The following is a 27,027-nucleotide window of genomic DNA, read 5'->3' on the forward strand; positions in this document are numbered from 1 at the left end:
TACCACCGCAAATAACGACAGACACAAGAGGAACGATATGATGTCTGACAAGTCCCCCGAGAAAGGCAAAAGGAGACCGACGAACAGGTAAGAAAACCATTGAAACCCATCGAAGGGGATTTCGAATATAGGAGGTTATCTTCAACGCTAGAAAGGTTTCTGCAAGAACCTATCTCTATAAATACATGTACGCTCATGATATAGTGGACGACCCGCACCCCAGGGCTGCGAGTTGTACTCACTCTCTACTAGATTTAAATTATGTATAACTACTTACTAATAGTGCCGTGATAGACGGCCTAAGAGAAGGGGGCGGCCCAAAAGCATGACAAAAGGTCCGGCCTACCTACGCACTACCTGGATTTCAAATCACAACATGTGCTATTATTAGTGATGATAAATCCGAAGCAAAGACGCCTAGATTCTAAATCATACATTCACTACCGCAATTTGACAAAGCTATAAAACACCTGATAAATAGAATAAACCAAGCGAATGTAATTGAAGACGTATCTTCAACGACCAGTTAAAGGTGTCAAAAACGCGTGAATTTATTTCTCCGCAAGTTCTCCCAACAACTTAACGACACTCCGGACTCCCTGCAGGGCATTCTCGTCGGGCCCTTCACCAGGAGTCCAGGTCGCATGAGCGAAATCAATCAATTTCAAAACTTCGATCTTCTTTTCCTTGGTTTCCACTTCATCCTCCTCTTCCTGATCCAGCTCTTCCTGGGTCTTTGGTGGTTTTTTCGCGTTTTCCTCCTCTTCCTTCAACGCCTCATCCAAAGCCGCCCCATCACCTTCATACACAAAGAGCAACGATGCAGAGTACATCCTACTCTCTATACCTTCCAACACAGCTTGGATCTCCGCTACCTTTTCTTTAAATCTCTTCGCGAGAAGCCGCATCTGGGATTTTGAGATGTCGCTATCAAAGTACTCCTGGATAGCTTCGATGACGGTCTCGGCCGTGTAGGTCCTGCCGTATTGTTTATCGTAAACTCTGTAGTATCTCTTGACTTCAGATCCCTCGGTGGCCTTCTTCCACACCTTCATACCTGCAATCCTCATGCCTAGGCTCTTTGAGGTTGTTTTCTCGCTCACAGCGTCTAGACGGACCCGCTTGTCCTGGGGAGCGTCATTGTCCCAGAGCTGAGCACCGAGTTTGATATCCAGCACGCAAGGCTTAATGAAGCCGTGGGTAGTGTTCTGGAGGACGATGGACTTGCTACGGTTGTTGGATGGGGTTATGCCGTCAGGGTCAGGGATAGAGTCGGAGAGTTCGAGAGTGCCGAAGAAGGTAGGCATCCATATGGCGAGCTCAGGGTGTGTGGCAGCGGACTCGTAGAAAGAGACTTCACGGGCGGTACATGGCTTGATAACCAGAGCACCGGATTCATCTGAAAGAACACCATCGCTGTTGTCCATGTTAGCTGTTATAGACGAGAAAAGTTGGGAGTTTCATAGTTTTGAGGTGGATATGATTCCAGAGTGGAGAAGGGTATAAATGACGTCCTGTGAGCTAAGGCTTAGTGTTCAGGTATGGTTGATACCCAGAGCGCGTGGAAAAACAGAGAACTTGGGAAGTAAAATACGCTGACAGAAATTATCATCACTTACTGTCCGGCAGCCGCCAGGTCAAACGCCTTAAGGTCTGAAGCTTTGAGTCCCTCAACAGAAGTAGCCATATTGAAAGATTCTAGTGTCTGGTATCTGGTATCTTGTAGATGTAGTTGTATGAACTGATGTATATGTCATGTAAGTACAAGAAAAAGCCGGGAAATTTGGGTATTTATGGGAGTTCTACCCCAGACCGGACTGCCCAGAAATTCGGAATTCGGAATGTGGGCGAGGGGTTTAACAGCTACCCCTCCACTAGCGCAGCAACGTGCATGAAGCGCTATCCCACTACAAAATCACGAGCAAACACACCTATCGGCGGCCTTCATCCAGGCATCCCACATAAAAAGTGTCGCTGGCCTGAGCTTCATATCCACGGGCAAGTAATAAAGCATTTAGAGCAGGATTGGCAGTTAACGCTGTCACGGTGTAACATGGTAGGTGGGGCGTAAACGAAGAAATGCGTCTTGGCAGGGCATCCAACATTATCTTTCCTGCACTGCGTAACATCATGTTTGTGGGGAAAAAAAATATCCTTGGTGTTGAAGTTAGGCATCCCGTGGGAATAGTGTGAATAAATATCGTAGCGTGAACCGGATAATGGTGTTCACTTTTCTGGTTCTCCAGCTGCTTAGATTTGTTTACCTCCTCGCCCAACCCTCACTTGCTACTTAAAGTACCACAAACCTACTAAACCCACCAACAGAGAGCAACATCCCATTCTTCTTTCTCGAAACCACAATCATGCCTCTCGAGGATACTGCAGCGTCAGCTCTAAACGCTTCAACTAAAAATGGGAATCTAACTGCTATAGCTGAAGAATTGGCTGATGGTGTCAACATAGCCGCCAACGGTCCCAAGCCAACAGTTGAAGAGCAATGGCAGGGCCCTGAGGGCCACGACGACAAAGAGAATGGAGTTGTTGATGTAGGAGAAGATGATGATGCAAACAATGCTACACAGGTTCTAGAGGAGGATGCCCCCAAGAAAAAGAAGAAGAAGAAGAGAAAGCCAAAAAGTGCTAGGAAAAATGTAAGTTTGTATGATGAATTGCGTGGAGCTTTTGCACCTATGCTAATTACTATATAGCCTCCTCCAACCGGGTTTGAAGGTTTGTGTCATTCTATCATTGAAACCTTCATCTAAATACAGGCACTGACCCTCATAGACAATATTGTCGATGGGCCTTTCCCACCTGAGATTGTGTCTCTTGAAAATGATCTTTACAGCCCGTAAGTATCTCCACACAAAATCTCAAGTACTCGACTAACATCCCATAGCTCTAAGTCTTTCGCTGAGCGTATTGAGACTTGTATTCAACGATACCGCGCCAAGCGCAAATTTGACCCCGTCCGCCTCCAAATCTTCACTTCATACCTCAATCTTGGTGGTGTCTCTACTGGTCCCAAAGCTTACTCTGGGGGTGTCGATCCTAAAAATGTCGATGGCCTTGACGCAGAGACCATACAAGCCATGGCAGCGACTGAATTTGTGGACAAAGATGACGAGGACTCGGAATGGGAGATTGACTTTGAATATGTTGTTAAGGGTTTTCTTAGCCATAGGGTTCCTTATGTGCTAGGGTACATGAGATTCGAGGATTTGGAGCTGAGTGCGAAAGTGGTCAGAAACTTTCTCAACTACGTGAGTAGCATTAGTAGCCCCATTGCCTATTATATAGCTTGCAAGCAAGTAAGTACTAATAAACTCTAGATCATCTACCACAACGTAGCTCCAGAGCACAATGAATCCATCCGTTCTGCGATTGCAATCACCGAACTTGGTGAGAAAGAGCTAATTCTCTGCCGTCAAGTTTCCGCGCGTTTGCCAGGAAAATTCAACATGGCTTGCTCCACCCTTTATGATGGATACTATTCAGGCATTAAGGATGAATCGCTCACCTGGAGTGGCGGTGCCCACTCCGATATCGGACTCACAGATTTCGAGGCCGTTCAGATCGTCAAAGCTTGCCTCGAGAAACGTGGCGCTGCGTTGCAGATAGAGACGGGGCCCAGGATGAAGCTTCTCAAAGCGGAATATCTCTCCTTGGAGGTCATTGGGATTGTGTTTGCGGGGACGAGTGGTGTAAAGAAACCACTCCCAGAACATATTCAGAAGGACATCGATGAGGGTGTCATCAAACCAAGGCCCGATATTGATGAGCCGATCGCCGTGGATATATCTAAAAAGAAATATGAACCTGTGGGGCTCAATGCGCTCGGGAAGCTTCTGGTAAAGGTGTGGTGCCCTGAGGGCCCGGAGGAAACTGAATGGCCAGACACCGATTTGGATGAGTTTGAGATCTGGCTGGAGATGGAGGTTTTACAGTATTGCTTTGTTGGGATGCATCTAGAGGCAAAGGTACACACCATGAGTAATGGGATCATCTGGATCGATAGCGTTACTGTGAGTGCCCCTAATTCTGATGGAATAAAGACTGGATTGCTGATTTTAAGTAGGGTGTTCAATGCTCTTTCTATCTCCAGTTGGATTCTCCGGATAAGGAGAGTGAGGATGAGTTTGATTAGAGCTTGGGTGTTATTTTCTATTTAGTGGCTTTTCTTTACTGGTTTCCTATCTTTTTTAGTTTGAAATGTTTTTTTTTTTTTACTTTCGACAATGAGCGTAGGGTATGGGTAGTTATTTCAGTGGTAGTCTCCTTTTTTATTTCCTCGGGAATAACAAAGTGTACAAAAACAAAAACAAAAAAAGAATACCTGAATCCACAATTAAATGGGGTGCCTAAAACGAGCGAGTGACCACCCATGCAACGGGCTATCCCGCTCCTCTGCCAAGGCACATTACCCGGCACAAAACCATATCTAAAAATTTCACGCACAAGTCGTCCATCCCCCAATTTCCAACCAACCAACCAACCCCAACCAAACCAAAGTACATCTACCAATCCTCCACCGCCACCATCAATCAAGATGCATTTGATGTACACCCTCGACGCCGCGGGAAACCGCATCTACACCCTCAAGAAGATCACCCCCTCAGGTGCTGTCACAAAGAGCGCACACCCCGCGAGGTTCTCGCCGGACGATAAGTACTCTCGGTATGCTACCCCCCCTCTTTACGTTTTTTGTGTTGTGTTGGAGAGAGAGAGAAAGGCTTTATATGATGAGACCTTGTGAAGCGTTCGGAGCGGCCATAATAGTGGTCGTGATGACGACGCAAAACATAAAAAATATATCCAATTGTTCCTTCTGATACCTGTGCTTTTTTTTTTCTCTCTCTCTCTCAATTCCCTTTTTTGTGTGTCTTGCTTCGATGCAGGGTTTAATGCAAGGGGGCAATTGGCTAACGGCGTGGGTGGGAAATAAAGACACAGAGTCACGTTGAAGAAGAGGTTTGGCATCTTGATGACGCAGCAGTGTATGTTCTCCCCTCTTCTCTCTCTTCTTTTTAACTCATGAAATGCAATTGCGATTGCTGACGGGGGTCATGGTAATAGCGGAGCAGAAGCCGTGGTAGAGAAAACAGGACCCTGAGGGAGTCGACTCGGTTGGCCGCATGGCATTTCTTGCCATGCGCACCGCGCTGGACTGGACTGTGTTCATATAAAAAGCGGGCTCGGAAAATCAAGAGCTGCTGCCCCCCGCGGGGGTATATAATTCATCTGTTGTTGTTTTTTTCTTGGGGAAAAATTTGGGAGGCGTTTTTTGGGCGTGTAACTTTTTTTTTTCTTTCTTTTTTTTTTTCACTTTGACTTGCAATTGGGAGTAGGAGTGACTTCAATGGGAGTGAATGGATGGATGGATGGATGGATGGGTGGGCCATGATTTGATATATGTGACCAATTGGTGTGCTCTGGTAAAGATTTTACTTTCCGTAAAGTTTTGCTTTCGTAGAGTGAGGCTTTGGGTTGCAATTGGGCCTTTAGGGACGGAAATCATCGTAGATGCCCGTTCACGTTTCTCGCTCGGAGTTTCGACGAGATGGACGTCGACGGGTGTTCACGTGAGGTCGTGCAGAGATTTTTTTTTTTTTTTTTTTTTTTTTTACTTTAAAAAAAGGTTTACATGGATGGCGAGGATCTGAATCTCACGCTCATGCTTCTCATGCAAAAAAAAAAAAAGAGCAAAAAAAGCGGGCAGTCTCTAGTTTACCGTCCCATGGACTCTCTCTCTCTCTCTGTTTCTACCACTCTCGCTCTCTACAGCAAGAACAACCAAAAGAGCCCCCAAAACCGATATGTATGTCGGTCACCTCTGACACTGATTCCAGGCCACCAAAAGGCCCGGCCAGTTCTTAAAAGTGACCCTGTAGTTCCTCTACGGGTTCTCAAGATCACATCGCCGGCAACTGGCCCCGCCTTGCAGCAGAAGAAACCTGTGCGAGGCGGGTATTGCAATGGCTTTGCACTGTCTAGATTGGACCCAATGATTTCTGAGGAAAGAAGTTGGGAGATGGGGGGTTGTGGGTGGTATTTATACTGCTGAGGAGAGCGCGGCTTGGCGGGGTGGAGGGAGGGTGTGGACGGGTTACCCGGACGGGAGAGAGAGAGAGGCGCGAATCCCTGGATCTGTTGGTGCACTCACTCGCTGTATGTATATATTTATATGCGCCCACTCACAGCTCCCCCCCCCAGCTGCAGCGGCACCACCCACAACCACAAAAACAACAATTAACAATGGAAGACACAATCTACACGACCTCGACGCAGTACCGTCTCTTCACGTACACGCCCCAGCAGCTCTCGGACCTGCGCCATGCCACGAACCGCGCCGCCGCAGAGAAGATCACGGCCTCCATCAGGGCCGCGCGCGCCGCCACCGGCAGTGACGCTGACCGCGACGACAATGACGCAGAGGAGGAGGAGATTGATTGCCCGACGGCGGAGGAGGAGTTGAAGCTTGTGGCGTACTATTGTGTCAAGTGCATGCAGCTATCGGATCATTTTAAGTTTCCGAGCGCGGTCAAGGTGGGTCTCCTTCTCCCTCCCTCCCCCTCCAGCTCTCCCCTCCGGCTCTCCCGGGCGGGCTGAGCTGTCGGTCATAGAGGGGATAGGTCCATAGTGAGCCAACACAAAAACAGGCGACCGCACTCACCTTCCTCCACCGCCTCTACCTCACCACCAGCACACTCACCCTACACCCCAAGAAGCTCCTCCTCCCCATCCTCTACCTCGCCACCAAGACCGAAAACTACTACACGCCCATCGACCGCTTCATCGCCACGGCACTCACCGCCGGCACAACAATCACAAAAGACGACCTGCTCTCGCCCGAGTTCAAGATCGCAATGGGCCTCCGCTGGGCATTCCAGATCTGGCACCCCTTCCGCGGCCTCGAGGGCATCTTCCTCGAGCTCAACGCAATGCACCAGGGCACCTACGCCTCGCCCGCGCGCCTGCCCGGCGAAGCCGAGGACGCCAAGCGCCGGCTGGAGGAGTTGGTCGGCGGGGCGGGCGCCAATGAGGTGGTTGCGCGGATTGGAAGGGCGCATGGGGAGGCGAGGGCGATATTGACGAGTACGGCGCTGCTGACGGATGTGTATTTCCTGTACACGCCGCCGCAGATCAGCTTTGCGGCGTTCCTGGCTGCGGATAGAGCGTTGGCGGAGATGTATCTGGATGTCAAGTTTCCCGAGGGGAATGCGGCGGCAGAGGCGACGAAGAGGAAGCTGTTGAAGGTGGTGGGAGAGTGTGCGGAGCGGCATCTGTCCGGGAGCATCACGAGGGACACGCCGAATCCGTATCCGGGGTTGTGTCTGCAGTTGCCGCAGAATGGGGTGGCGACGTCGGTGTTGGCAAGTCTGGATAAGGGGCTGGTGAAGGAGGTGACGAGGGTGGATAAGAAGTTGTACCATGTGACGAATCGGGACAGGAAGGCGAATGGGAATGGGAATGGGAATGGGAATGGGAGTGGGAGTGGGAGTGGGAGTGGGGCGGGGAGGAAGGGAGAGAGGGAGAGGGAGGGGAATTATGAGGCGGGCGCGGCGGAGGAGGAGCGGAAGGCGAAGAAGAGGAGGTTGGAGAGGGAGAAGCTGGCGAGGGATGGGGACGTGTTTGGCGGCGCGCTGCATCCGCCGCAGGAGTAGATGACCGGGTTAATTAGAAAATTGTGTATTTTATATAGAGGAGCGTTACTGGGGTTGGCGAAATGATTCCCTTTTTTTGTTTTCTTCTTTTCTCTTTTCCTCCCCCTTCCTTTCTTTTCTTTTTTCTTTCCTTTTTGTGCGTTGGCCTGGCCTTCTCTTTGTATGTATATAAGATAAACATATTGCTAATTGTTGCCATTATCTTTTTCTGTCTTGGGGGTTTACGGGTTTGGGTTGTTGTGGTAAGTGAGTTGGGGGGGGGGGGGAAGGGATTGGATTGGTACGGACCGTTGAAAGAAGCAGATGTCGAGTCGAGTCATGAGATATCACTCATGCAGCGGAAAGTTTGATGTTTACGTAAAAACAGCACAGCTAGCTTCGGCCCGCCCAGGTAACGGAATGCGGGCCCGCCACATCTCTAGCAAACGAGTCCCATACATGTACTCCTCTTGACCTTTTATTTCGAACCTACTACTTATATGTACCTGCATCATATTATAGGTACGAACTACATGTACACATACAGCGTAAATCAATAAGCTACCAAAGCCCGTTTATTCGCGGTAAAGTAACGAAAAAAATGTAAAGATGGAATATGGTCTGATTCGGATAGGACTAGATAGTATGTAGGGTATGGTATGGTAGAAATCAAGAAGTATTATATAGAGAAACCTCTCCCAGCAATAGTAGAAGCCTCAAAAAGAGGCATCCTCTGGCTACGTTGGGTATGAGCCTTTGAGCACTGTTAATTGGAACTTGGCTTGGGGTAGAGTATAGAGGCTAACGCAGAGATGGCCATTCTCAAAGAACGGAGAAGCACCCCAGAGGGAATAGAAAGTGGTCTTAGTAGCGGTGTCCTCAGTCTAGCCTAACTAGACGTGTCACCTTTATGTGTATAAGTAGACGGGCTTTTGTCCTCCTTCGTAAAAGAACCATACGTCCTAATATTATCTATTGAGCCTCCGTCACAGTGAGCATCAAATCTGACCATCCAGCACGATTACCGGAGGCACAACTACAGACAGCTATCAGATTAGCTCCTACCACTCTCTCGAATCTTTTACACTACGCAATCCTACCTCATCCTCATTCTCTCAAGTCCAGCTAGCCCTCAACACCCAAACAGCCACGAAACAAGGCACTCAAAGCTCCCAAGACACCATTCACCCAACGGCTCCTGATTCTCTGTTTCGTCGCTGATGGTGTCGATAACTGTTTAGAAGTACTACACCTCACTACGGAAGTGTCAAGATGAAAGACGAATACATACATTTAGTGGTACGACCCTGGCGGTGTCTGCAATCACACGATATCTGCATCATGTGCTCTCACTCGCACATCTCAAGCGACAAGAACGTCACAGCACTAAGCAGGAGGGAAGATAAACACACCGGGCACCATTACTCACTATTGGAGCTTCAGAGACACCCTTTTACCCAGCCAGTTGAGCATACCTACCGAACTGGTAAAGTGCTCCATCTTTAAGTAGCCACACAGCATCACTCACCATCACTCGCTGGATAGTCGCACGTCAGTAGTCAACAGACGCCGAGGCAACAACCCCTAGATGCATGGTGCCCGATATAAACCAAATATCTACCCCACTGGAATATCCTTAGAGACCAGAGAAAGACTCACCTGTGTCTCTCTACACCTCGGCTCCACCTTCCCTCCGGCGGTCCTCAGCCTCGGTTCGGCTTGACATGTCGCACGGTATGACCCGCACATCGGACGATTAGTGATCTGTGTCATATGTACTGCAGCCCGCCATATCGAGAGATCCTCATCTCGTCTTCTTCTTCTCCTTCTTCTCATCCTTCTGTCTGTAGAAAGAATTCGTTCTTTGCTTGTCCACTCCTTCACTTTCTCTCTTGCAGGCCAGCAGACTGCAATTGTGCGGTTCTTACCTAGCAGTTGCTTGTTTCCTCCGGACCTTACGTAAACCCTCACAGCTTTTTACTCTACAAAACCACCCCTCTCTCCCACTTCTCGCACCTAGACAGACATGAGCATGCTCACGCTCCGCCGTCTAGTACGAAGTACCTCAACCCATTCCCTCCTCCCCCACTAAATCCAATCCAATCCGATCCCACCCCTCCCTTTTCTCTCCCTCTCCCTCTCCCTCTCCCCCTCTTCCTCTTCTCCACCAAACACCTACTCACCCCCCACTCACTCACAGCCATGGCCACCGCCCCGCATCCCACCAGCTCCCTCCCCCCCACCACCCCCCCGCTCCAAATCCACACCACAATCACCTCACTCCGCGCCTGGCGCCACACCCAACTCCTAGCCTCCCGCACCGTCGGCTTCGTCCCCACCATGGGCGCCCTACACGCCGGCCACCTCTCCCTCATCCGCGCCGCCGCAACCGCCCACCCCGCCGTCTGCGTCTCCATCTTCATCAACCCAGCCCAATTCGCGCCGCACGAGGACCTCGCCCAGTACCCGCGCACCCTCAGCACCGACATCGCGCAACTCGAAGCCCTCAACGCCAGCCTCCCTGAGGGCGCCGGCCGAATCGAGGCCCTCTTCCTCCCCGCCGTGGCAGAGCTCTACCCCGGCGGCATCCCGCTCGAGCAGGACAAGCAGCGCGGCGCCTTCGTGACGGTCGTCGGCCTCGGCGAGCAGCTTGAGGGCGTCACCCGCCCGCACTTCTTCCGCGGCGTGGCGACAGTGTGCACAAAGCTGTTCAACGCGGTGCAGCCCGACGCGGCATATTTTGGCCAGAAGGACGTGCAGCAGACGGTCGTGCTGAAGCGCCTGGTGAGGGACCTGTGCATGCCCGTGGAGATCCGCGTGTGCGAGACGGTGCGCGAGGGGGAAGACGGGCTCGCGATGAGTAGTCGCAATGTGTATCTGGGCGAGAAGCGGCGGGCCGTGGCGGGCGGGCTGTATAGAGCGCTGAGGGCGGCGGAGGGGGCGTATATGGGTGGTGCGACGGAGCGGGCGGTGGTGCTGGGCGCGGCGGAGGAGGTGTTGCGGGGGGTGGGCAGGGAGGAGGGCGTGGAGGTGAGGATCGAGTATGTTAGCTTGACGGATGGCGAGGAGCTGCAGGAGCTGCAGACGCTGGATGGGAGGGGGGGCGCCATACTGAGTGGGGCCGTGAGGATGATGCCGACGGGGGAGGGAGAGGCGCCGGTGAGGATTATTGATAATATCATCTTTAAGGCTAGATAGAGAGCTAGAGGTTCTTCACTGGGGGACGGTGTGTGTATGTAGGTAGTGGAAAGTTATGCTTAGAGTGATACCTAATGGGATTTAGTGAGTGTGAGAGGTGTTGAGTGTAAGAGTATTGAGGAGAGTGGAGTAGAGTTGGCCCTGTCTGTCCTGTCCTGTCCTGTCCTGTCCTGTGGTGTGCTGGACGTTGGCCATGGGTCTGGGTCATGTGTGGCTGTTGATGGCATATGTACAGACAGGTCCCCGTCCGGAGTGCATGAGTGTAGGCAAGCAATCAAGCAAGCAAGCAAGCAAGATCTGACTGAAAGAGCGGAGTAGAGTAGTCCAAGAGTAGGAGCAATGAAAGAAAGAGAAAGAAATAATAAACTCCAAAAAAGATCCGACCCATAAGAGAATGTGAGAAGAGAAAGAAAGAAATGAGAGAGAGAAAATATAGCCTATGAGGAACAATCCACAGCCGAGTGACACTTCATGATGCACACCCCCCAGCTTCCACAACCATGACCACCATAGCCTCCAGCTCCTCCATCAGAGCTTCACAACCCACAATCCCTCTACCACACCAAATCCACATATCCACCCACCTACATCCATCAAACCCCACCACCAAAAATCAAAAAAAAAGAGAAAAGAAACAAAACGCCCTACTATCTTTTTTTTATCTCTCCCTACCTCCCTCCCTACCTGCCTACCTACAACACTTCATACATGCACAGCTAAGTAAAAGAAAAACATACATAACCTATCCCACCCTATCCACCATCAGACAAAGTCCCCAAACGCATCATCGTCAAATCCCAGCTTCCCGTCAAACCCAATCTTGCTAAAGTCCTCCAGCCCATGCTGGCTCATGCGGTTGCGCTTCACATCCTCCGCGCTCGGCGGCGGCGGCAGGAACGGCAGCGCCCCACCACTGCCGCCGCCGCCGCTGTCGGAAGACGTTTTCGGCGATGAGGGTGCTCGGCGGCGACCTTTGTTCTGTTCGCACCCCAACCAACTAGATCAGCACAACACATTCCTCCCTCAATTGACCTCTCAGACACTTGTATAGACATACCCCAATGGTGATATTGATCGTCTCGCCCTCCTTCAGACTATAGTCCTTCTTCTTCTCCGCCGCGGCCGCCGCCTCATCCGTCTTCTTCCCGCGCTTTCCAGCACCAGCACCGCCGCTGGCAGCGCTCTCGGCGTGCCGCCGTATCTCCTGCAGGCTGACGCCGAAATCGAAGGCCTCGCTGCGCTCCTCGAAGCCGATGCCGAGCATGGCTTTGCGGCCGCTGTCGACGACGCGGACGGCAAAGAAGCGGGAGCTGTCGGTGACTTGCTCGACGCAGTGGGCGCCCTGGTTGCTGCGTCAGCAGCTGCGGTGTGGGGGCGGTGGGGGGGAAAGGGAGAGGGTTGGGGGGGGGGGGGGAGGTTACTTCGTAGGGGCAGTTAGCAAAGAGGTCGCCTGTTTTGGGGTCCTCGAGGCGCACGTCGGTGCGGACGTTTTCGTTCTCGGCGCCGTCGGCGGAGAGTGTGGCCGTCTCGATGATGCGGATGCGGGCGGTGAAGATGAGGCTGTTGGGCTGGTCGACGTTCCATGTTGCGGCTTTGTGGCCGGTGTTGGAGGTGAGCGGTGGGACGGCGTAGATGTGCACTTTGGGCGCGAGGAAGAGGATTCGCTGGATTTCTTCCGACATTGTGGGGGATGTAGTGGAATGGGGGATTGGATTGGGGGAGTGGTATGGAGGAGTGGTGGATGTGTGGATGTGTGGATGTGTGGATGTGTGGATGTGTGGTGGGATGGGATGGGATGGGATGGGATGGGATGGGGGAGAGAGCTGTGTGGTGAGGGTGTGGTTTGTGTACGACGGGTGGATGTAGCTCTGGCTGGGTGGTGGATGCTGCTGTGTGGAGTGCTGTGTGGAGTGCTGTGTGTGCTCGTGTAGCTGTGCTCTCCGTGGTGATACTCACAGCTGTGTGACGGCACTGACAAAGACGGGCAGACACGCGGTTGGCTGTGGAGCAAGAGCTTAGTAGCAGCAGCGAATAGCAGTAACAATCTCAGTCAACACTGATAGGCAGTCAACTATTGTACCTAGTCGCAGCAGTAGCAGTATCAATCTCAATAGCAGAGAGCTAGGTACTCTACAAATCATCTCCTCTCCCCGTACTTTCCCTCCCGCCCGTGATGCGCTGGCACACACACACACACAACACCCCAAAAAAAAACAAAAGTGCGGCGGTCGGTCGCAAATGCTTGTGTCGTGTTTGTTGCCCCGCGCTAGCACGCTTTGGGGAGAGGGGCAACTTTTTATTAATATGGCGCGGCAGAGGGGAGACCACTGACTGCAACATCGTCACCGACACCGACACTCACTCGCTCGCTCGCTCGCTCACATATACCTCGTTTATTCGCAGCAGCCACAGCGGTTGTGATAGTGCTGTCTTGTCCTGTAATAGGTTGTTATATACTGTCTTTTGCTGGTTTATGGATGACGGGCTGGGTGCGGGATGGGATGGATGAGTGGGATGGGGGTGGTAATGATCGAATGCTAACTTCCTCTGCAAAGCTTGCGACGCGAGCCCCCAGTGCCATTCTATTCTGCTAGACATCCGGCCACAGTAGCTGTAGCCCGCCCGTACCCGCCAGATAGCTCCAGCTGTCCTTCTATCCCGCCCGTCATGCCGGAACCCTTTCCTTGTAAGTTCTCATCGTCATCGTCATCATCATCATCATCAACATCACAGCATCTCACTCTGTCATCTTCGTTTCTGTCTCTCATTCTATCTGTGCATGTTTCTCTGCTTGCATTGTGTTCCATCTGCATCCCATCTGTCCACATCCCCATCTCTCTCTACATCTACGACCTCATCTATCCATCTCCATAAACCCCCCAATCTCATAAATTCCCCATCTCCATAAACTCTCCATTTATACATCCACATCTCTATATTTCCATCCCCTCAATACCCAACTACCCACCATGTTCAACGTCCATCCAGCCCACGACCGCCGTGCCCGCAACTCCTCGCTCACTCACCCCTCCACAGACACCTCCCCCGCCCCGGGGATCGTCTACAGCACCGCCATGGGACAATTCGACATCCGTAGCTACTACTCCCGCCTTCTCTCAGAGGACAGCACCAAATCCATGCCCATCGCCGCCATGGAGTCCCTCTCTGCGCTCTGCGACGCCTCCAAGGCCACCACCATCCACGAGCTCCTCTCCTCCATCGAGATTGGCAGCAAGGCGCTCATCGCCTCCGTGCCCAACAGCATCTCCCTCACGGCCGGTTGTGCCATGTTCACCAAGTTCATCTCCGCCCACACCCACGACGACCCCCGCGATTTCGGTGCCTTCAAGAAGAAGCTCCAGGAGAACGGACATCTGTTTGCTCAGAGTGCGAGGGAGGCGAGGTTTAAGATTGCAGCGCTGGGCGTGGGAATGCTGAGGGATGGGGAGGTGGTCATGGTCCATGGGTATTCAAGGTGTGCGGTGGGCATTTTGAAGTTGGCGGCGCAGAGGAACGTGAGGTTTAAGGTCATTGTGACGGAGACGAGGCCGAGCTGTCAGGGGACGAAGCTGGCGGTGGAGCTTAGGGCGCTTGGTGTTCCTGTAGCTGTCATTGATGATAATGCCGTGGCTTATGCTATGAAGAAGTGCCGCTCTGTGCTGATTGGGGCAGAGAGTATCTTTGCGGATGCTTCTATTATCAATGTTGTAAGTTGCTTTTCCCATTCTTCCGCTTGCCTGAAAGTGAATCTCAAAACTTCTGCACGTACTCTCTCCATCCCACGCATACTCATATCCCAACCCCCCCACACATGCTCACATACCCGTATCTCACTCGCACATACGCTCGTTCTCAATTGTACACATACTCCTAATTGCACACACCTGTTCCCAGTTGCACATATATTCGTTCCCACTTGCACACATACTTGTTCCCAATTGCACATATACCTGTTCTCAATTACACATATTTATTCCCAATCACACACACACACGCACTCATTCTCAATTACACATCCTCGTTCCTGACTACACATGTGCATACTCGTGCCCAATTACACACATATCCACATACCCACATCCCAATCCCAACCCCCGTACTCCCTCTATTCCCATACCCACTCTCAATCTTATATACATACTAACCCCCCCCCCCCCCTCTCTCTGTAGATGGGCACGCACCAAATCGCACTCGCCGCCAAAAAGTACCACAGAAAAGTCTACGTGGCCACCGAGACACACAAGTTCGTTGACAACTTCCCGCTCGACCAGTTTGACATCCCGATCGAGCAGGACGTCATCAACTTTGATCCGCCGGCGGGCTTTGACGGGCCCATGCCGCAGACGGAGCTGGGGTTTGTGGATTATACGGAGCCGCAGTTTATCGATGCGTTTATTACGGAGGTGGGACTGTTGACGCCGGATCAGGTGGCGGAGAGGATTGTGGCTATGAGGTTCCAGTAGTGGGATGGGGGGTGGGGGAAGAGGGGGGGAGGGGAGGGGTAGGGGTAGGGGGGTAAAGGGGGTATTGGAGGCCAGAGGGGGATTGGCGTTATGGGCTTTTTTTTTACGTTGATTCTTTTTTCTCTCTTTCTTTTCTTGCTTCTATGGTTTTTTAGAAGGTGGGGTGGGTGGGGGGTTGGTTCTGTGGTGCTCTTTTATTTTTACGCTTTCTTTCGATTGCCGCTTTACTACTACTATATCTGTGTTTTTCTTCTGTGCTTTTCCAAAAGTAAACAAAAAGTTCATGGGGACTTGTTGAGACTGGGGCGTGGACGCGGTTGGGTTGTGTAGATGGACCTAGCTGAGATGCCAAGGGGGCAGTAGTTACAGGTGGTGTGGTTAGGTAGTAGTGGAATGGGATGAGACGTATATTCACAAGCTTTGGTGGTACGAGTGAGTGGTGTTTGGTGCGAGTGAGAGATTGTGATGCCAATGTCCCCTTTCACCCGTGACTTGACCTGATTGTGGAATGTATAGGTGTATGAGCTATGGTAGCTCTATGTCTACATATAGGGACGGTGTAGATGCGGGGTTTGTTGGTGGGTTTATAGAGCTCTTGCTGCGAGAGCAGAGGAAGGATACGGACTTGGAACGAATGTAGTAGCTGGCGAGAATAGGTAAGGCTCGATTGCTGGCCTGGATGACTTGACCAAGCTACTCATGTACATAGCATGCCCCATACACCACGTCCTGTCGTGGCATATCAGAGGAGCTGGCGGTGGGCGGGCCTCTATAGACCTTAATTTGTGGCGGTACTGATAAGTTGTACATATGCATAAGAATAAGAGGTAAAAGATAAGAAGTAAGAGGAAGAGAGAGGTATGGGGGTTCGCCCGCACCGAGCATTTTAAAGTTGTGCTGGGTCTTTATAGAGCTTTTGGTACGTACAGCTCTTGGAGTTGTAAGAGAGGGGTACCTGTACGTATGGGTTTGGGGGGGGGGGGGGTGTCTGCTGGTATAAGTGGGGTGCATCTAGGTACATGTATGGGAATATTTCTAGTTAGCTTAAGCTCGAATTTCCCACCACCGGTTGGCTAGGCATACGCGGGGAATGTGTTGAAATTTCATTAGCTCTTCGTAAACAGCTCTATACTCACGGAATGATTTTAGTTTTAGATCCTAAAGTCTTATGGGGTATACAAGTCTAACTCCCACACCTAACTAAACCCTAGGAACAGTACACCAGGAACAGGACTATCACAAGTGGCAGTGGCTTTCGCCGTTTTCACCCTGGAAAGTGGTATATTGGCGAGCCGGAGATGGAAACTAGGTATCCTTAAGGTACGAGATAGGACGATAGTAACTAGGGAGTTCATCCAAAAACATAGCTCTTTGCAATAAGACGAGCTCGTAGCTAGTGCCCCTACAGAGGCAGCCAACGCTAATGCCGAAAGAAAAGATCAAAGCCTGGCCACAGAACTTGTAGGTTCCGGTGCAATCCTATTAAGCTGGCTGCGCTTAACTGTCACTAATCTTCAAAACACCAAGGTCATGTCGGGGAGCGTAGGCTTCATCCAGATACGTATATACTCATATCAAACCATTCTTTACATATCCAGCACTACAAGGACCTCCTACCAGTGATCGGCTTAATCGAGTTAGCTGCAAGAATATTTGATATCGGCCTTCGTAGGAACTTTTTATAAATGCAGCTTAGAATGGTTACTAGTGCCGTAATTTGGATAAGTGTTGTTCTTTTCCTGGTTCGACTGTATCGACCGATCTGTCAAGGGTCGAGCCAAGTATAGTAACGTTAAAAGCTTGTTTTTATTCATGAGTTTTAGGGCTGATCCATAGTCAGTGTAAACACAGACTCGAATCTCGCATTGGGTTAAAGATGGGACGCTGGTTGAAGTAAATAAGGGGTGCAAGTGTTAAGCTCTTGAGAAGGGTGATAGTTAGTCTCGTGTCCAGCCTGTGTTTGCTTTGGTTATTTGGCTTGCTCTGACACCCACAATATATGTATTTGCGCATGCAATTAATGAATTAATAAAATAAAAATATATGTATTTGCCCAGAAACTAGTCGGCCGAGTGATATTCCATGATATCACGTGATATGCTACTGGCAACCCGTGTGTGTACCTGCATGGAATGTGGATGACTTTAGACAAACACAACCTAATATTACACGGGAGAAGAAAACCCTCAAACATTTCAATTATTTTTAACGGAATATATATACATGGCAGCTTCTTGAAAGCGATCATCATCATCGGTCTTGAGCTCCAGGGGCAGCGATTAGGGCACTAGGCCCTCGGTAATCGGATGAGACACTAAATAGAGTAGGTAGCATGACGCATTTTGCGATGGCTGCTCCGCCTCGATTTTGAGCCAGTTGTGTGACGCGGGGCAACATCAAGGCTAGGATGGGCTGACGACAACTTCTCCCTTGCGTTACCATTCTCTGTGGCCCTTAAGCCCTTTAACTGAACACAGTTTTGGTCTCGTATCTCCCCCTCCACACCCTTTATTGACACTTACAACCATCGTCTTTAAGCTTCCGTGAACTCGCCCCCTTTATCTCTTTAGAACGAGCCATCACCAAACATTGCACTTTGAAATGTGTTCCTCGGACTTCTTTCTCGGACTTCTGGCCATCTTGTTCCCACCTCTACCTGGTAAGCCGTTATACCTCTTTCCTCCCAGCTCTGATCACTAATGTACGGGAATCAACAGTATGGGTTAAACGGGGCATCTGTTCTGCAGACAGTATTATCAATATCACTCTTTGTATCTTTGGATTTGTACGTCATGGCTTCTCACTTGTCCCTAACGTTCCTAGGAACCCAAGCTAAACGTAGGAATAGATTCCTGGCCTCATTCACGCGTGGTACATCATCATGAAATATCCCGAGCAGTATGACTCCTTTGCCGTCGCACAAGAAGGGCACTCCACGCACGGTGGTCACTACTATCCAGCACAACCACAGGGCCAACACCACCCATCTTACGTACAGCAGCAGCCGCACCACTATTCTCAGCCACAGTACAATACCTTCCAGCATGCGCAGCCAAATCGCACTGGTGGAGCTCTAGTGAATGCTGGAGCTAGACAGCCCCAGAAATACTCACAACATGAGCAACAGACTCCCCCAGAGACCCCGGCATTTGGACCGGGTGAGGGAAGCAGTGGCATGCAGCATGGCGAGCCACCAAGCTATGCCAGTGTTGTGAAGGGAGACCATAAAGTTCAAACGTTAGACTAAATGCGTACAAAAGGTATTAATCACATCGTTGGTACGAAGACCAGGCATACAAGCCTTGTTGGGGTATTAGCTTTTCTGGCTCTCCACCTTTCTCTGATCTCTGTATATCAACTATCCAGTAGCGGGGGAGGGGTTTTAAATAATGAATGAGGGCGTTCTCACGATTGTAATGATATGATATCAAGGAGGTTTCTGGCTTTAGTTAATTTTCTTTTCTTTTCTGGCTTGCGGATCCGAACCTTATTAATATTTTTTTGCCTATTTTTGCTAGGATTATGGGGGTTTTACATGTGGTAACTAAGATCTGATTCTACCTAGTTTATTATTTGTCTTTCCCGTTATTTTTGATATGATGTAGTTCTGTGATAATGATAATTTTCTTTCGTTGATTGATTCTGAGTCAAGTATTATTCGCGTGTCCAATGATCCCACGCCAAATTTATTAGGGCCACGAGTCTTGTAAGTTAAGTACAGTTGTGTTTGTAATGATGTCCATTTATTTGTTTTGTTACCGTTGTTACGTATAGGCTCAAGATACTAAGGTGGGCTACATGTACCTAGGCAGGATAGCCCCGCCTCGTCGTGACGATCCTGTCCCTACCACCTAAGGCTACCTCTTCCACAAGCAACCCTTCTCCGCCATTCTTCGCCTATCCACCTTGCTCTTACAAATATACGGCTGGTATCTATCCTTTCATCTTCCGCCCTCTCTACTCATCAACTCCATCAACCACAACCCATCCTACGCATAACGCTTCGAACTTCATTCCCGGAAGAGCACCAGGTATCCACTGACCTCCGTCCAAACTGTCGAAAAGAAAGCCCTCAACCGAACTATCAGTTCGTCCTGATAAACTAGTCATGACGGTAAGCTTCTTTGAATCATATCCACAGCATTAATGGGTGTTTGGTGAGAAACAAATAGCTAATCGGTCATCTCCATCAACTGTAGGACTCCTCAAAGATGCAGATAGATCCCCCTGCAGATTCTGCAGTTGGGACCATCGATGAGGGCCTATACAGTCGTCAACTGTAGGTATTCCTTGTGCTCTTCCTGGAGTTGACGGTCTTTTGAAAAGGTTCCGTCTAACATTCGATAGCTACGTTCTCGGCCATGAGGCTATGAAGCGCATGAGCCAGTCGGATGTTCTCATCATTGGGATGAAGGGGCTAGGTGTCGAGATTGGTGAGCTTCTTCGTCATTTTTAGAGTCCATGATTTTCAGCTACTACCCCGCAGCTGTTTTATTGGGCTCCCCCCCCCCCCCCCCTCTTTCGATTGCATACTGACTTGAGATCCTCCATAGCCAAGAACATTTGCTTGGCCGGTGTTAAATCACTAACCCTATACGATCCTAACCCTGTTGAAATCGCAGACCTCTCGTCCCAGTATTTCCTCCAAGAGATCGACGTTGGTAAACGGCGTGATGAAGTCACTTCCCCACGCCTAGGCGAGCTCAATGCATACACACCTGTCTCGGTTCACCAGAAGAACCTTTTCGAAGATGTCGAGTCGCTCTCTAGATTTAAGACTGTGGTTATCACCGAGGCTCCACTTGAAATTCAATTAAAGGTCAATGAATTCTGTCATAAGAACAAGATTCCGTACATCTCAGCTGAAGTTAGAGGGTTGTTTGGTAATATCTTTTGCGATTTTGGAGAAGGCTTTGTGGTTGTCGATCCGAATGGTGAAAATCCGCTGAGCGGAATTGTGGCGGGAATTGATAGCTCAGGACTTGTTACTGCACTAGATGAGACTAGACATGGATTTGAGGATGGAGATCATGTTATGTTCAGCGAAGTCGAGGGAATGGAGGACTTGAATGGCGTTGAGTTCAAGGTTGAAGTAAAGGGTAGGTTTCATGATCTGTTAAAGCCCCCACACCAAGTTAAAATTGGGTCCCTAATCTCGCCAAAACTTCACAGGGCCTTATACATTTTCTATCGGTGATGTTTCGCAATATGGTACATATCTGCGTGGTGGACTCTTCACTCAAGTCAAAGCACCTAAAATCATCAATTTCCAGTCGCAGGCCGAGCAACTCAAAAAACCGGAGTTCCTTGTTTCAGACTACGCAAAGTTCGATCGACCTCTTCAGCTCCATGTTGGTTTCCAAGCTCTCCACGCATTTTCTACGGAACATAATACTCTTCCTAGACCTATGAACAAAGAGGATGCGGCGGAGGTGTTTAAATACGCAACCGCAATTGCGGAAACATATGGAGAGGAAAAACCCGAATTGAGCGAAGATCTCATCAACGAACTATCATTCCAAGCTCGTGGAGATCTTGCTCCAATGTGTTCAGTTTTCGGAGGCTGGGCAGCTCAAGAAGTTGTCAAAGGCCTGTCTGGAAAATTTGGTCCATTGGTACAGCATCTATACTTCGACTCTCTTGAAAGTTTGCCAAGTTCCACACAGCGTTCGGAAGAGCTCTGCAAACCTTTAGGCACACGTTATGACGGGCAGATTGCGGTCTTTGGAACGCAGTTCCAAGACAAGATTTCAAACATGAAGCAGTTCCTTGTTGGTGCTGGCGCCATCGGTTGTGAGATGCTTAAGAACTGGGCTATGCTCGGGCTTGCTACTGGCCCCAATGGCCAAATTTCAGTGACTGATATGGACTCAATCGAGAAGAGCAACCTAAATAGGCAGTTTCTCTTCAGACCTAAGGATGTTGGGAAGTTAAAGAGTGACTGTGCTGCCGAAGCCGTCCAGGCTATGAACCCTCAATTGAATGGAAAAATTACCACCTTGAAGGATCGCGTGGGGCCTGATACTGAAAACGTGTTTAACGAGGACTTTTGGGAAGCCCTCGACGGTGTAACCAACGCTCTTGATAACGTCGAGGCCCGAACATATGTCGACCGCAGATGTGTTTTCTTCAAGAAGCCACTCTTGGAGAGTGGTACTCTTGGAACCAAGGGTAACACTCAAGTTGTCATTCCGGGACTTACTGAGAGTTATTCCAACTCCCAAGACCCTCCAGAACAGTCTTTCCCCATGTGCACCCTCCGAAGTTTCCCTAACAAAATTGAGCACACCATTGCTTGGGCTCGTGAACTATTTGAATCCTACTTTGTTCAACCTGCAGAGAATGTCAATCTTTATCTTTCACAGCCCAACTTTCTGGAAGCTACTCTCAAACACTCAGGAAACCAGAAACAGATCTTGGAAACTATCCGAGATTACTTGGTGCTTTCCAAGCCCATCACATTCGAGGAATGTGTCGCATGGGCAAGACTTGAGTTTGAAAAGCAGTACAATAACAACATTCAGCAGTTACTTTTCAACTTCCCCAAGGATTCGGAAACATCCACAGGTACTCGTTTCTGGAGCGGGCCTAAAAGAGCTCCGGATGCTTTGACTTTTGACTGGGAGAATGAGACTCATGCAGTGTTCGTTAAGGCTGCAGCTAATCTGCATGCCTTTAATTATGGAATTAAGGGAAACCTTGATGACGAGTTTTACAAAAAGGTGATCGATCAAATGATGGTCCCCGACTTTACTCCCTCATCTGGGGTGAAAATCCAAGCCAGCGATGCTGAACCAGACCCGAATGCCACTGCCCAAAGGTTTGACGATGAGGATGAGATGCAGACACTTGTGCAGAGCTTGCCAGCTCCTAGTGCGATGGCAGGGTACAGGCTTACCAAAGTAGACTTTGAGAAAGATGACGACACAAATCATCATATGGATTTTATTACTGCTGCGTCCAACCTCAGAGCCCTTAATTATTCAATCACCCCTGCGGACAAGCACAAGACCAAAGGTATTGCAGGAAAGATCATCCCTGCTATTGGTGAGTACCTTCCCCACCCCGGACATTGAACGATTAAAACTAATAAGGAATAGCGACAACTACATCTCTTGTGACTGGTCTCGTCTGTCTTGAGCTATACAAGGTCATTGATGGCAAGAACAAGCTCGAAGACTATAAGAATGCCTTTATCAACTTGGCGCTGCCCTTCATCGGATTTGGTGAACCAGTTGCCAGTCCTAAGGGCTCGTACTTGGGACCCAAGGGTGAAGTAACTTTCGACAAGATTTGGGACAGATTCGACTTTGACCACGAAATCACGCTGCAGGAACTTCTTGACGGTATGAAAGAGAAAGGCCTGGTTTGCTCCATGGTTAGTTGTGGAGTTAGCTTGCTCTACGGAAGCTTCTTTCCGCAAAAGAAGCTTGCGGATAGGTTGCATTTAAAGTAATTCATTATCCCCCCTTCCTCCTCCATTATATCATTCCACAATTACTGACCGCTTCAAAACTTCACGTAGGATGAGAAAACTAGTTGAAGAGGTTTCTAAGAAGCCTGTACCACCGCATACCAAGAACCTTATTCTGGAGGTTTGCGTTGATGATGAGACAGGTGAAGATGTTGAAGTTCCATATATCTGTGTCCGTGTTAAATAGGTTGTTTTTTTTTTGTGAGGGAATGGCTCAAAATCCAAGAATAATTCGGATTTGGTTTCCCGTTCTTATTTCCGTATCAGCCAGTGCATACTAGGGGCTGGTTTCTTGTACGCTATCCACCTTTTTTTACACAAATACATGAGCCAAGAGATTTATGTTATATCCCGTTGCATCAACTTCGAATAATTTGGACGACGAATGAGTCTCCTCACCAACAACATTAAATTAGGTGACGGGAGGCTAATCGCACAGACTCACTCCGTGTAGTAGCTGCAAATAGGATGGTAAAATTTAATTCTTAAATGTATGACCACGATAAAACAACCTCGCTCATGCAACCGTAGTGACATTACTGGCAGGCAAAAAAAACAAAAGTGCAGGGAAAAAAACTTAGATACAGGGGATCATGTCCACGGACGCCCTTTTAGGGATATATGGTATAGGAAGACCCGTCTATTCATCAGCAACGCTAGCAAACTTCTCCATCATGTCGTTATAAAGCTTCTCATAGCGCTCAGTGATCGCCTTTTCACCATCATCTGGGATCTGAAAGGAACCAATCATTCAGCATCAGTGAACTGTATCGCCTCCCCGCTAACTAGGTATGGCGTGGCAGGAGTGTGGAAAAAGGCTTACCTCGAACTTCATTGATCTAAGCTGATGCTGCACATCTGCAGTGGCCTCACGGATCTTACTCCATTGGACACCAGCCTGAACAGCCTTCTGAGACTCATCATAAAACGCCATCATAGCTTTCATCATCCACAGAGTCTTCCATACAGGACAGTACTGGTCGTGCTTGGAGTACCCATTCTGTTGAAGGAAATCTTCTTTGATCAAAGAGCTAACATCCAGCGTAATCTTGTCGGGGTCTGACAGCGCAGATTTACCAACAAGCTGTACGACCTGGTCAAGGTCTTCGCTGTCGGAAAGACTGTGGGTGGGTGGTATTTGTTAGAATATCTATATTTCATTTTCAACTAAAGAGGGGGGGGGGGTAGCGACGTACAGTTGCTTGATGCGATCACGAAGCACAGGGAATTCAGGGTAGTTCTTTGAATAATATTTATCCAACACATTGGTGTACTTGCTGTAACTAAGAGATGTGTTGATACTGGGGAAATGCTTTCGTTGAGCCAATTTCTTGTCAAGACCCCAAAACACCTGTACTATAATCGCGAGAAAGGAATATCAGTGATGATCTCTACAAGTTTAGTAATTCAAAATATTTCGGTGAATTGATCCGTATATCGTGTGCCCAAAGCAACGCCTCTCCCACGCCGAAATGAAAATGGCAAGGGGTAACAATGAGAGGTTAACATACCAATACCCAAAGTAGAAGAAGTAACAGGATCAGCAAAATCACCACCAGGCGGCGACACAGCACCAACGATACTGACACTTCCAACTCGCCCGGGGCTACCAAGAGCTGTCACCTTACCCGCACGCTCGTAGAAACTGGCGAGCTTGGCACCAAGGTAGGCCGGAAATCCTTGATCGGCAGGCATCTCACCCAAACGCCCAGAGATTTCACGAAGAGCCTCAGCCCAACGGGAAGAGGAATCGGCCATCATAGCAACGTCTTTGCCTTGGTCACGGAAATACTCGGCAAGTGTGATACCAGTGTAGATAGAGGCTTCACGGGCTGCTACGGGCATATTGGAGGTGTTTGCGACTAGGGTAGTACGTTTCATGATAGGCTCTTTACGTCCGTTGATTTCGATAGAAAGCTATATTTATCAGTGCTGCACCCCTCATACTTTAGTTTGATCAAGAACATACCTCTGGGAAATCCATCAACACTTCGGCCATTTCGTTACCACGTTCACCGCATCCAACGTAAATGATACAGTCGGAATTAGAGAACTTAGACAATGCTTGAGAAATGACAGTCTTTCCACATCCGAAAGCGCCTGGTATAGCAGTGGTACCACCTTGCACACAAGGGAACAAGGCATCCAACACCCTCTGTCCAGTCAATAGCGGATAGTCCGCTGAAAGTCTCTCAGTAACAGGTCTAGGAACACGGACAGGCCATGTATGCATCATGGTGAAGCTTTGTGTTTTCCCCTCAAATTCAACCTCTAAAACCTTGTCTTCCAAAGTGTAGGATCCTTTCTCGGCAATGTGAGTGATAGTTCCCCTAGCACGAGGAGGTAACATAATTTTATGGTCATCTAAAAGCGAATTCTCATAAACGCTACCGAATATGTCTCCGCCGGTAATGTGATCTCCGACCTTAAGCTTCGCAGGGGTAAAATCCCAGCTTCTTCTTACATCAAGTGCGGGGGTCGCGATACCGCGGGGAATGTAAATACTGTTCGAAATCTCGTTGATGGTCTTGAGAGGGCGTTGGATTCCATCGTAAATAGTCTCCATCAACCCTGGGCCAAGCTCGACTGAAAGAGGCTTCCCGGTTCGCAAAACTGGATCACCCACAGTCACACCAGCTAAAGTAGAGTTAGTAAGCTTCCCCCGTCGCCTCCTTTCTACAGTATTTGGTACCTGTTTCTTCATAAACCTGAATAGTAGCTTTGTCTGCCTCAATTCGAATGACTTCTCCAACCAACGAATCGTGACCGACTCGGACCTATTGCAACCAAATTAGCCACAGATAGAGCTTGTACGATAACTTCTAATACACACCAGCTCATACATGGCACATCCTATCATGTTTTCAGCCACCACGACAGGTCTGTTCGCCAGTCCATCAGCCACTGCACTGCGGGGTTACTTCTTCAAAACAGATGCATTGCTTTCACATACCCAGAGACCGAGAAAATGGAGCCTATTAAGCATTTTTTTAGTATGTAGCCTTACAGATAGAAAGCTTGAAGAACAATTGACGGCAAAAGTTAAGCAAATTAGAATTCCGATGACGTACCATAATCCCCTTCCTTCGCGTACTCCTCCGCCTTCTGTGCATCTTTTTTCGCGTTTCTAAACTACAAAAAAATGAACTACTGTATCAGTATATACCACAGAGTGTGAGGTGTTATTAGGGGTTCAATAAATACCATGGTTGGATTATCTGTGTGTGAGTTGGAGTACTGCGGTAGAGCTGTTGGGGACGGTATTTCGAACTCAAGTTCGCGTGGGATGTTGAGATGAACAACGCCTTTGTTCTTGGTAACCCCTCACACTGACGCAGCGGCTCCCCCAGCCGGACCAGCCCCGATTCCGCGCTTAGTTACATACCTACATGTATGTACTAGTACCTACTCGTAGCTTTATAGCATTTCCGAACACGACCAATATTGCATGACATACAAAAAGGTGGATTTGGCGCTTTTTCGTATGTCATGCAATATTGGTCATGTTCGGAAACGCTATAAAGCTACGAGTACTGTAGGTACATTAGAGTACCACCACGATAGGGATACACACGTGTCTCAGTCCTCGAACGTCCAATCTAATAATCCTCGGTGCTGGCGTTTTAAAATCCAAGACCTTCCCTATTAATAGGCAAATCTCCATCCTCAAATATCACGGTGAGTTATGTAGTATCCTTCCATCCATGAACACTTGCGTGATTTCAACTAGATACATCTTATTCAAGAATAGGCCTTCAGATCAACTAATTCCCCACTAACCAGTTCCAGCAGGACTGGATTATTACCATATGTGCCACACCCGGCTCTTCGAACAACATGAGGCCTAGCCATGTATCTTAAACTTTGATATAAGGAAGCAACGACAAAGAACATTCTTCGAAGCACGCAAAGATTCTTCGAGAAGGCCGGGATCTCGGAATGAGGTAAAATGGCGTTTTTAATATTCGGGTAATTCCTAATTCGAAATCACTGGCCATGTGCTTTGGCAGCTCGCCTCTTGGACGAAGCCAATGAGGAGTGTTGATAGTGTCTTTCTAGAGTACCGCAAAAGTTGGGGCGTTGCACCCGGGTGTTAAATAAGATCCTGGTAAGTTTCTCTCACCAAAAACTGAAGGATTCGCCACAGTTCGAGCAATAATTGGTGCTTTTTACATACTAGGATCTTCTCTAACGCCCGGGCTTTACGCTCCAAATCTTGCGGTAGATGGTTGCAACTTATGCATGCCTG

General features: G+C 49.1%; 10 protein-coding genes across 10 annotated transcripts; 6 read left to right on the forward strand and 4 right to left on the reverse strand.

The window, feature by feature from the left end:
• Nucleotides 1-551: 551 nt before the first annotated feature.
• Nucleotides 552-1,687, reverse strand: LAJ45_01423 (uncharacterized protein; the record flags this gene model as incomplete). Its single annotated transcript, XM_046111017.1, has 2 exons — nt 552-1,416; nt 1,620-1,687. 2 exons carry the CDS (start codon nt 1,685-1,687, stop codon nt 552-554), a joined length of 933 nt encoding a protein of 310 aa, XP_045976195.1.
• Nucleotides 1,688-2,363: 676 nt separating this feature from the next.
• Nucleotides 2,364-4,147, forward strand: LAJ45_01424 (uncharacterized protein; the record flags this gene model as incomplete). Its single annotated transcript, XM_046111018.1, has 6 exons — nt 2,364-2,651; nt 2,709-2,730; nt 2,788-2,851; nt 2,900-3,263; nt 3,333-4,025; nt 4,079-4,147. 6 exons carry the CDS (start codon nt 2,364-2,366, stop codon nt 4,145-4,147), a joined length of 1,500 nt encoding a protein of 499 aa, XP_045976196.1.
• Nucleotides 4,148-6,255: 2,108 nt separating this feature from the next.
• Nucleotides 6,256-7,664, forward strand: LAJ45_01425 (uncharacterized protein; the record flags this gene model as incomplete). Its single annotated transcript, XM_046111019.1, has 2 exons — nt 6,256-6,546; nt 6,633-7,664. The coding sequence occupies 2 exons, from the start codon at nt 6,256-6,258 to the stop codon at nt 7,662-7,664; spliced, it is 1,323 nt and encodes a 440-aa protein (XP_045976197.1).
• Nucleotides 7,665-8,615: 951 nt separating this feature from the next.
• On the reverse strand, nt 8,616-9,392 carry LAJ45_01426 (uncharacterized protein; the record flags this gene model as incomplete). The annotated part of the gene is made up of 6 exons (XM_046111020.1): nt 8,616-8,679; nt 8,744-8,768; nt 8,825-8,860; nt 8,935-8,960; nt 9,226-9,227; nt 9,303-9,392. 6 exons carry the CDS (start codon nt 9,390-9,392, stop codon nt 8,616-8,618), a joined length of 243 nt encoding a protein of 80 aa, XP_045976198.1.
• A 277-nt stretch (nt 9,393-9,669) lies between these two features.
• Nucleotides 9,670-10,841, forward strand: LAJ45_01427 (uncharacterized protein; the record flags this gene model as incomplete). Its single annotated transcript, XM_046111021.1, has 2 exons — nt 9,670-9,703; nt 9,844-10,841. The coding sequence occupies 2 exons, from the start codon at nt 9,670-9,672 to the stop codon at nt 10,839-10,841; spliced, it is 1,032 nt and encodes a 343-aa protein (XP_045976199.1).
• Nucleotides 10,842-11,603: 762 nt separating this feature from the next.
• LAJ45_01428 (uncharacterized protein) lies at nt 11,604-12,523 on the reverse strand (the record flags this gene model as incomplete). Its single annotated transcript, XM_046111022.1, has 3 exons — nt 11,604-11,819; nt 11,899-12,183; nt 12,263-12,523. 3 exons carry the CDS (start codon nt 12,521-12,523, stop codon nt 11,604-11,606), a joined length of 762 nt encoding a protein of 253 aa, XP_045976200.1.
• A 985-nt stretch (nt 12,524-13,508) lies between these two features.
• Nucleotides 13,509-15,304, forward strand: LAJ45_01429 (uncharacterized protein; the record flags this gene model as incomplete). The annotated part of the gene is made up of 3 exons (XM_046111023.1): nt 13,509-13,527; nt 13,878-14,548; nt 15,011-15,304. 3 exons carry the CDS (start codon nt 13,509-13,511, stop codon nt 15,302-15,304), a joined length of 984 nt encoding a protein of 327 aa, XP_045976201.1.
• Nucleotides 15,305-17,905: 2,601 nt separating this feature from the next.
• On the forward strand, nt 17,906-18,551 carry LAJ45_01430 (uncharacterized protein; the record flags this gene model as incomplete). The annotated part of the gene is made up of 3 exons (XM_046111024.1): nt 17,906-17,963; nt 18,022-18,089; nt 18,153-18,551. The coding sequence occupies 3 exons, from the start codon at nt 17,906-17,908 to the stop codon at nt 18,549-18,551; spliced, it is 525 nt and encodes a 174-aa protein (XP_045976202.1).
• An 861-nt stretch (nt 18,552-19,412) lies between these two features.
• LAJ45_01431 (uncharacterized protein) lies at nt 19,413-22,965 on the forward strand (the record flags this gene model as incomplete). Its single annotated transcript, XM_046111025.1, has 7 exons — nt 19,413-19,418; nt 19,504-19,583; nt 19,652-19,737; nt 19,858-20,403; nt 20,477-22,351; nt 22,405-22,756; nt 22,830-22,965. The coding sequence occupies 7 exons, from the start codon at nt 19,413-19,415 to the stop codon at nt 22,963-22,965; spliced, it is 3,081 nt and encodes a 1,026-aa protein (XP_045976203.1).
• Nucleotides 22,966-23,418: 453 nt separating this feature from the next.
• On the reverse strand, nt 23,419-25,985 carry LAJ45_01432 (uncharacterized protein; the record flags this gene model as incomplete). The annotated part of the gene is made up of 10 exons (XM_046111026.1): nt 23,419-23,511; nt 23,602-23,899; nt 23,975-24,134; nt 24,290-24,695; nt 24,748-25,415; nt 25,471-25,555; nt 25,612-25,660; nt 25,732-25,753; nt 25,850-25,910; nt 25,983-25,985. The coding sequence occupies 10 exons, from the start codon at nt 25,983-25,985 to the stop codon at nt 23,419-23,421; spliced, it is 1,845 nt and encodes a 614-aa protein (XP_045976204.1).
• Between the last annotated feature and the right edge of the window lie 1,042 nt (nt 25,986-27,027).

The sequence above is a fragment of the Morchella importuna genome (assembly GCF_003444635.1).
Source record: "Morchella importuna strain M04M26 chromosome Unknown Morimp01GS002, whole genome shotgun sequence".
Lineage (NCBI taxonomy): Eukaryota > Fungi > Ascomycota > Pezizomycetes > Pezizales > Morchellaceae > Morchella > Morchella importuna.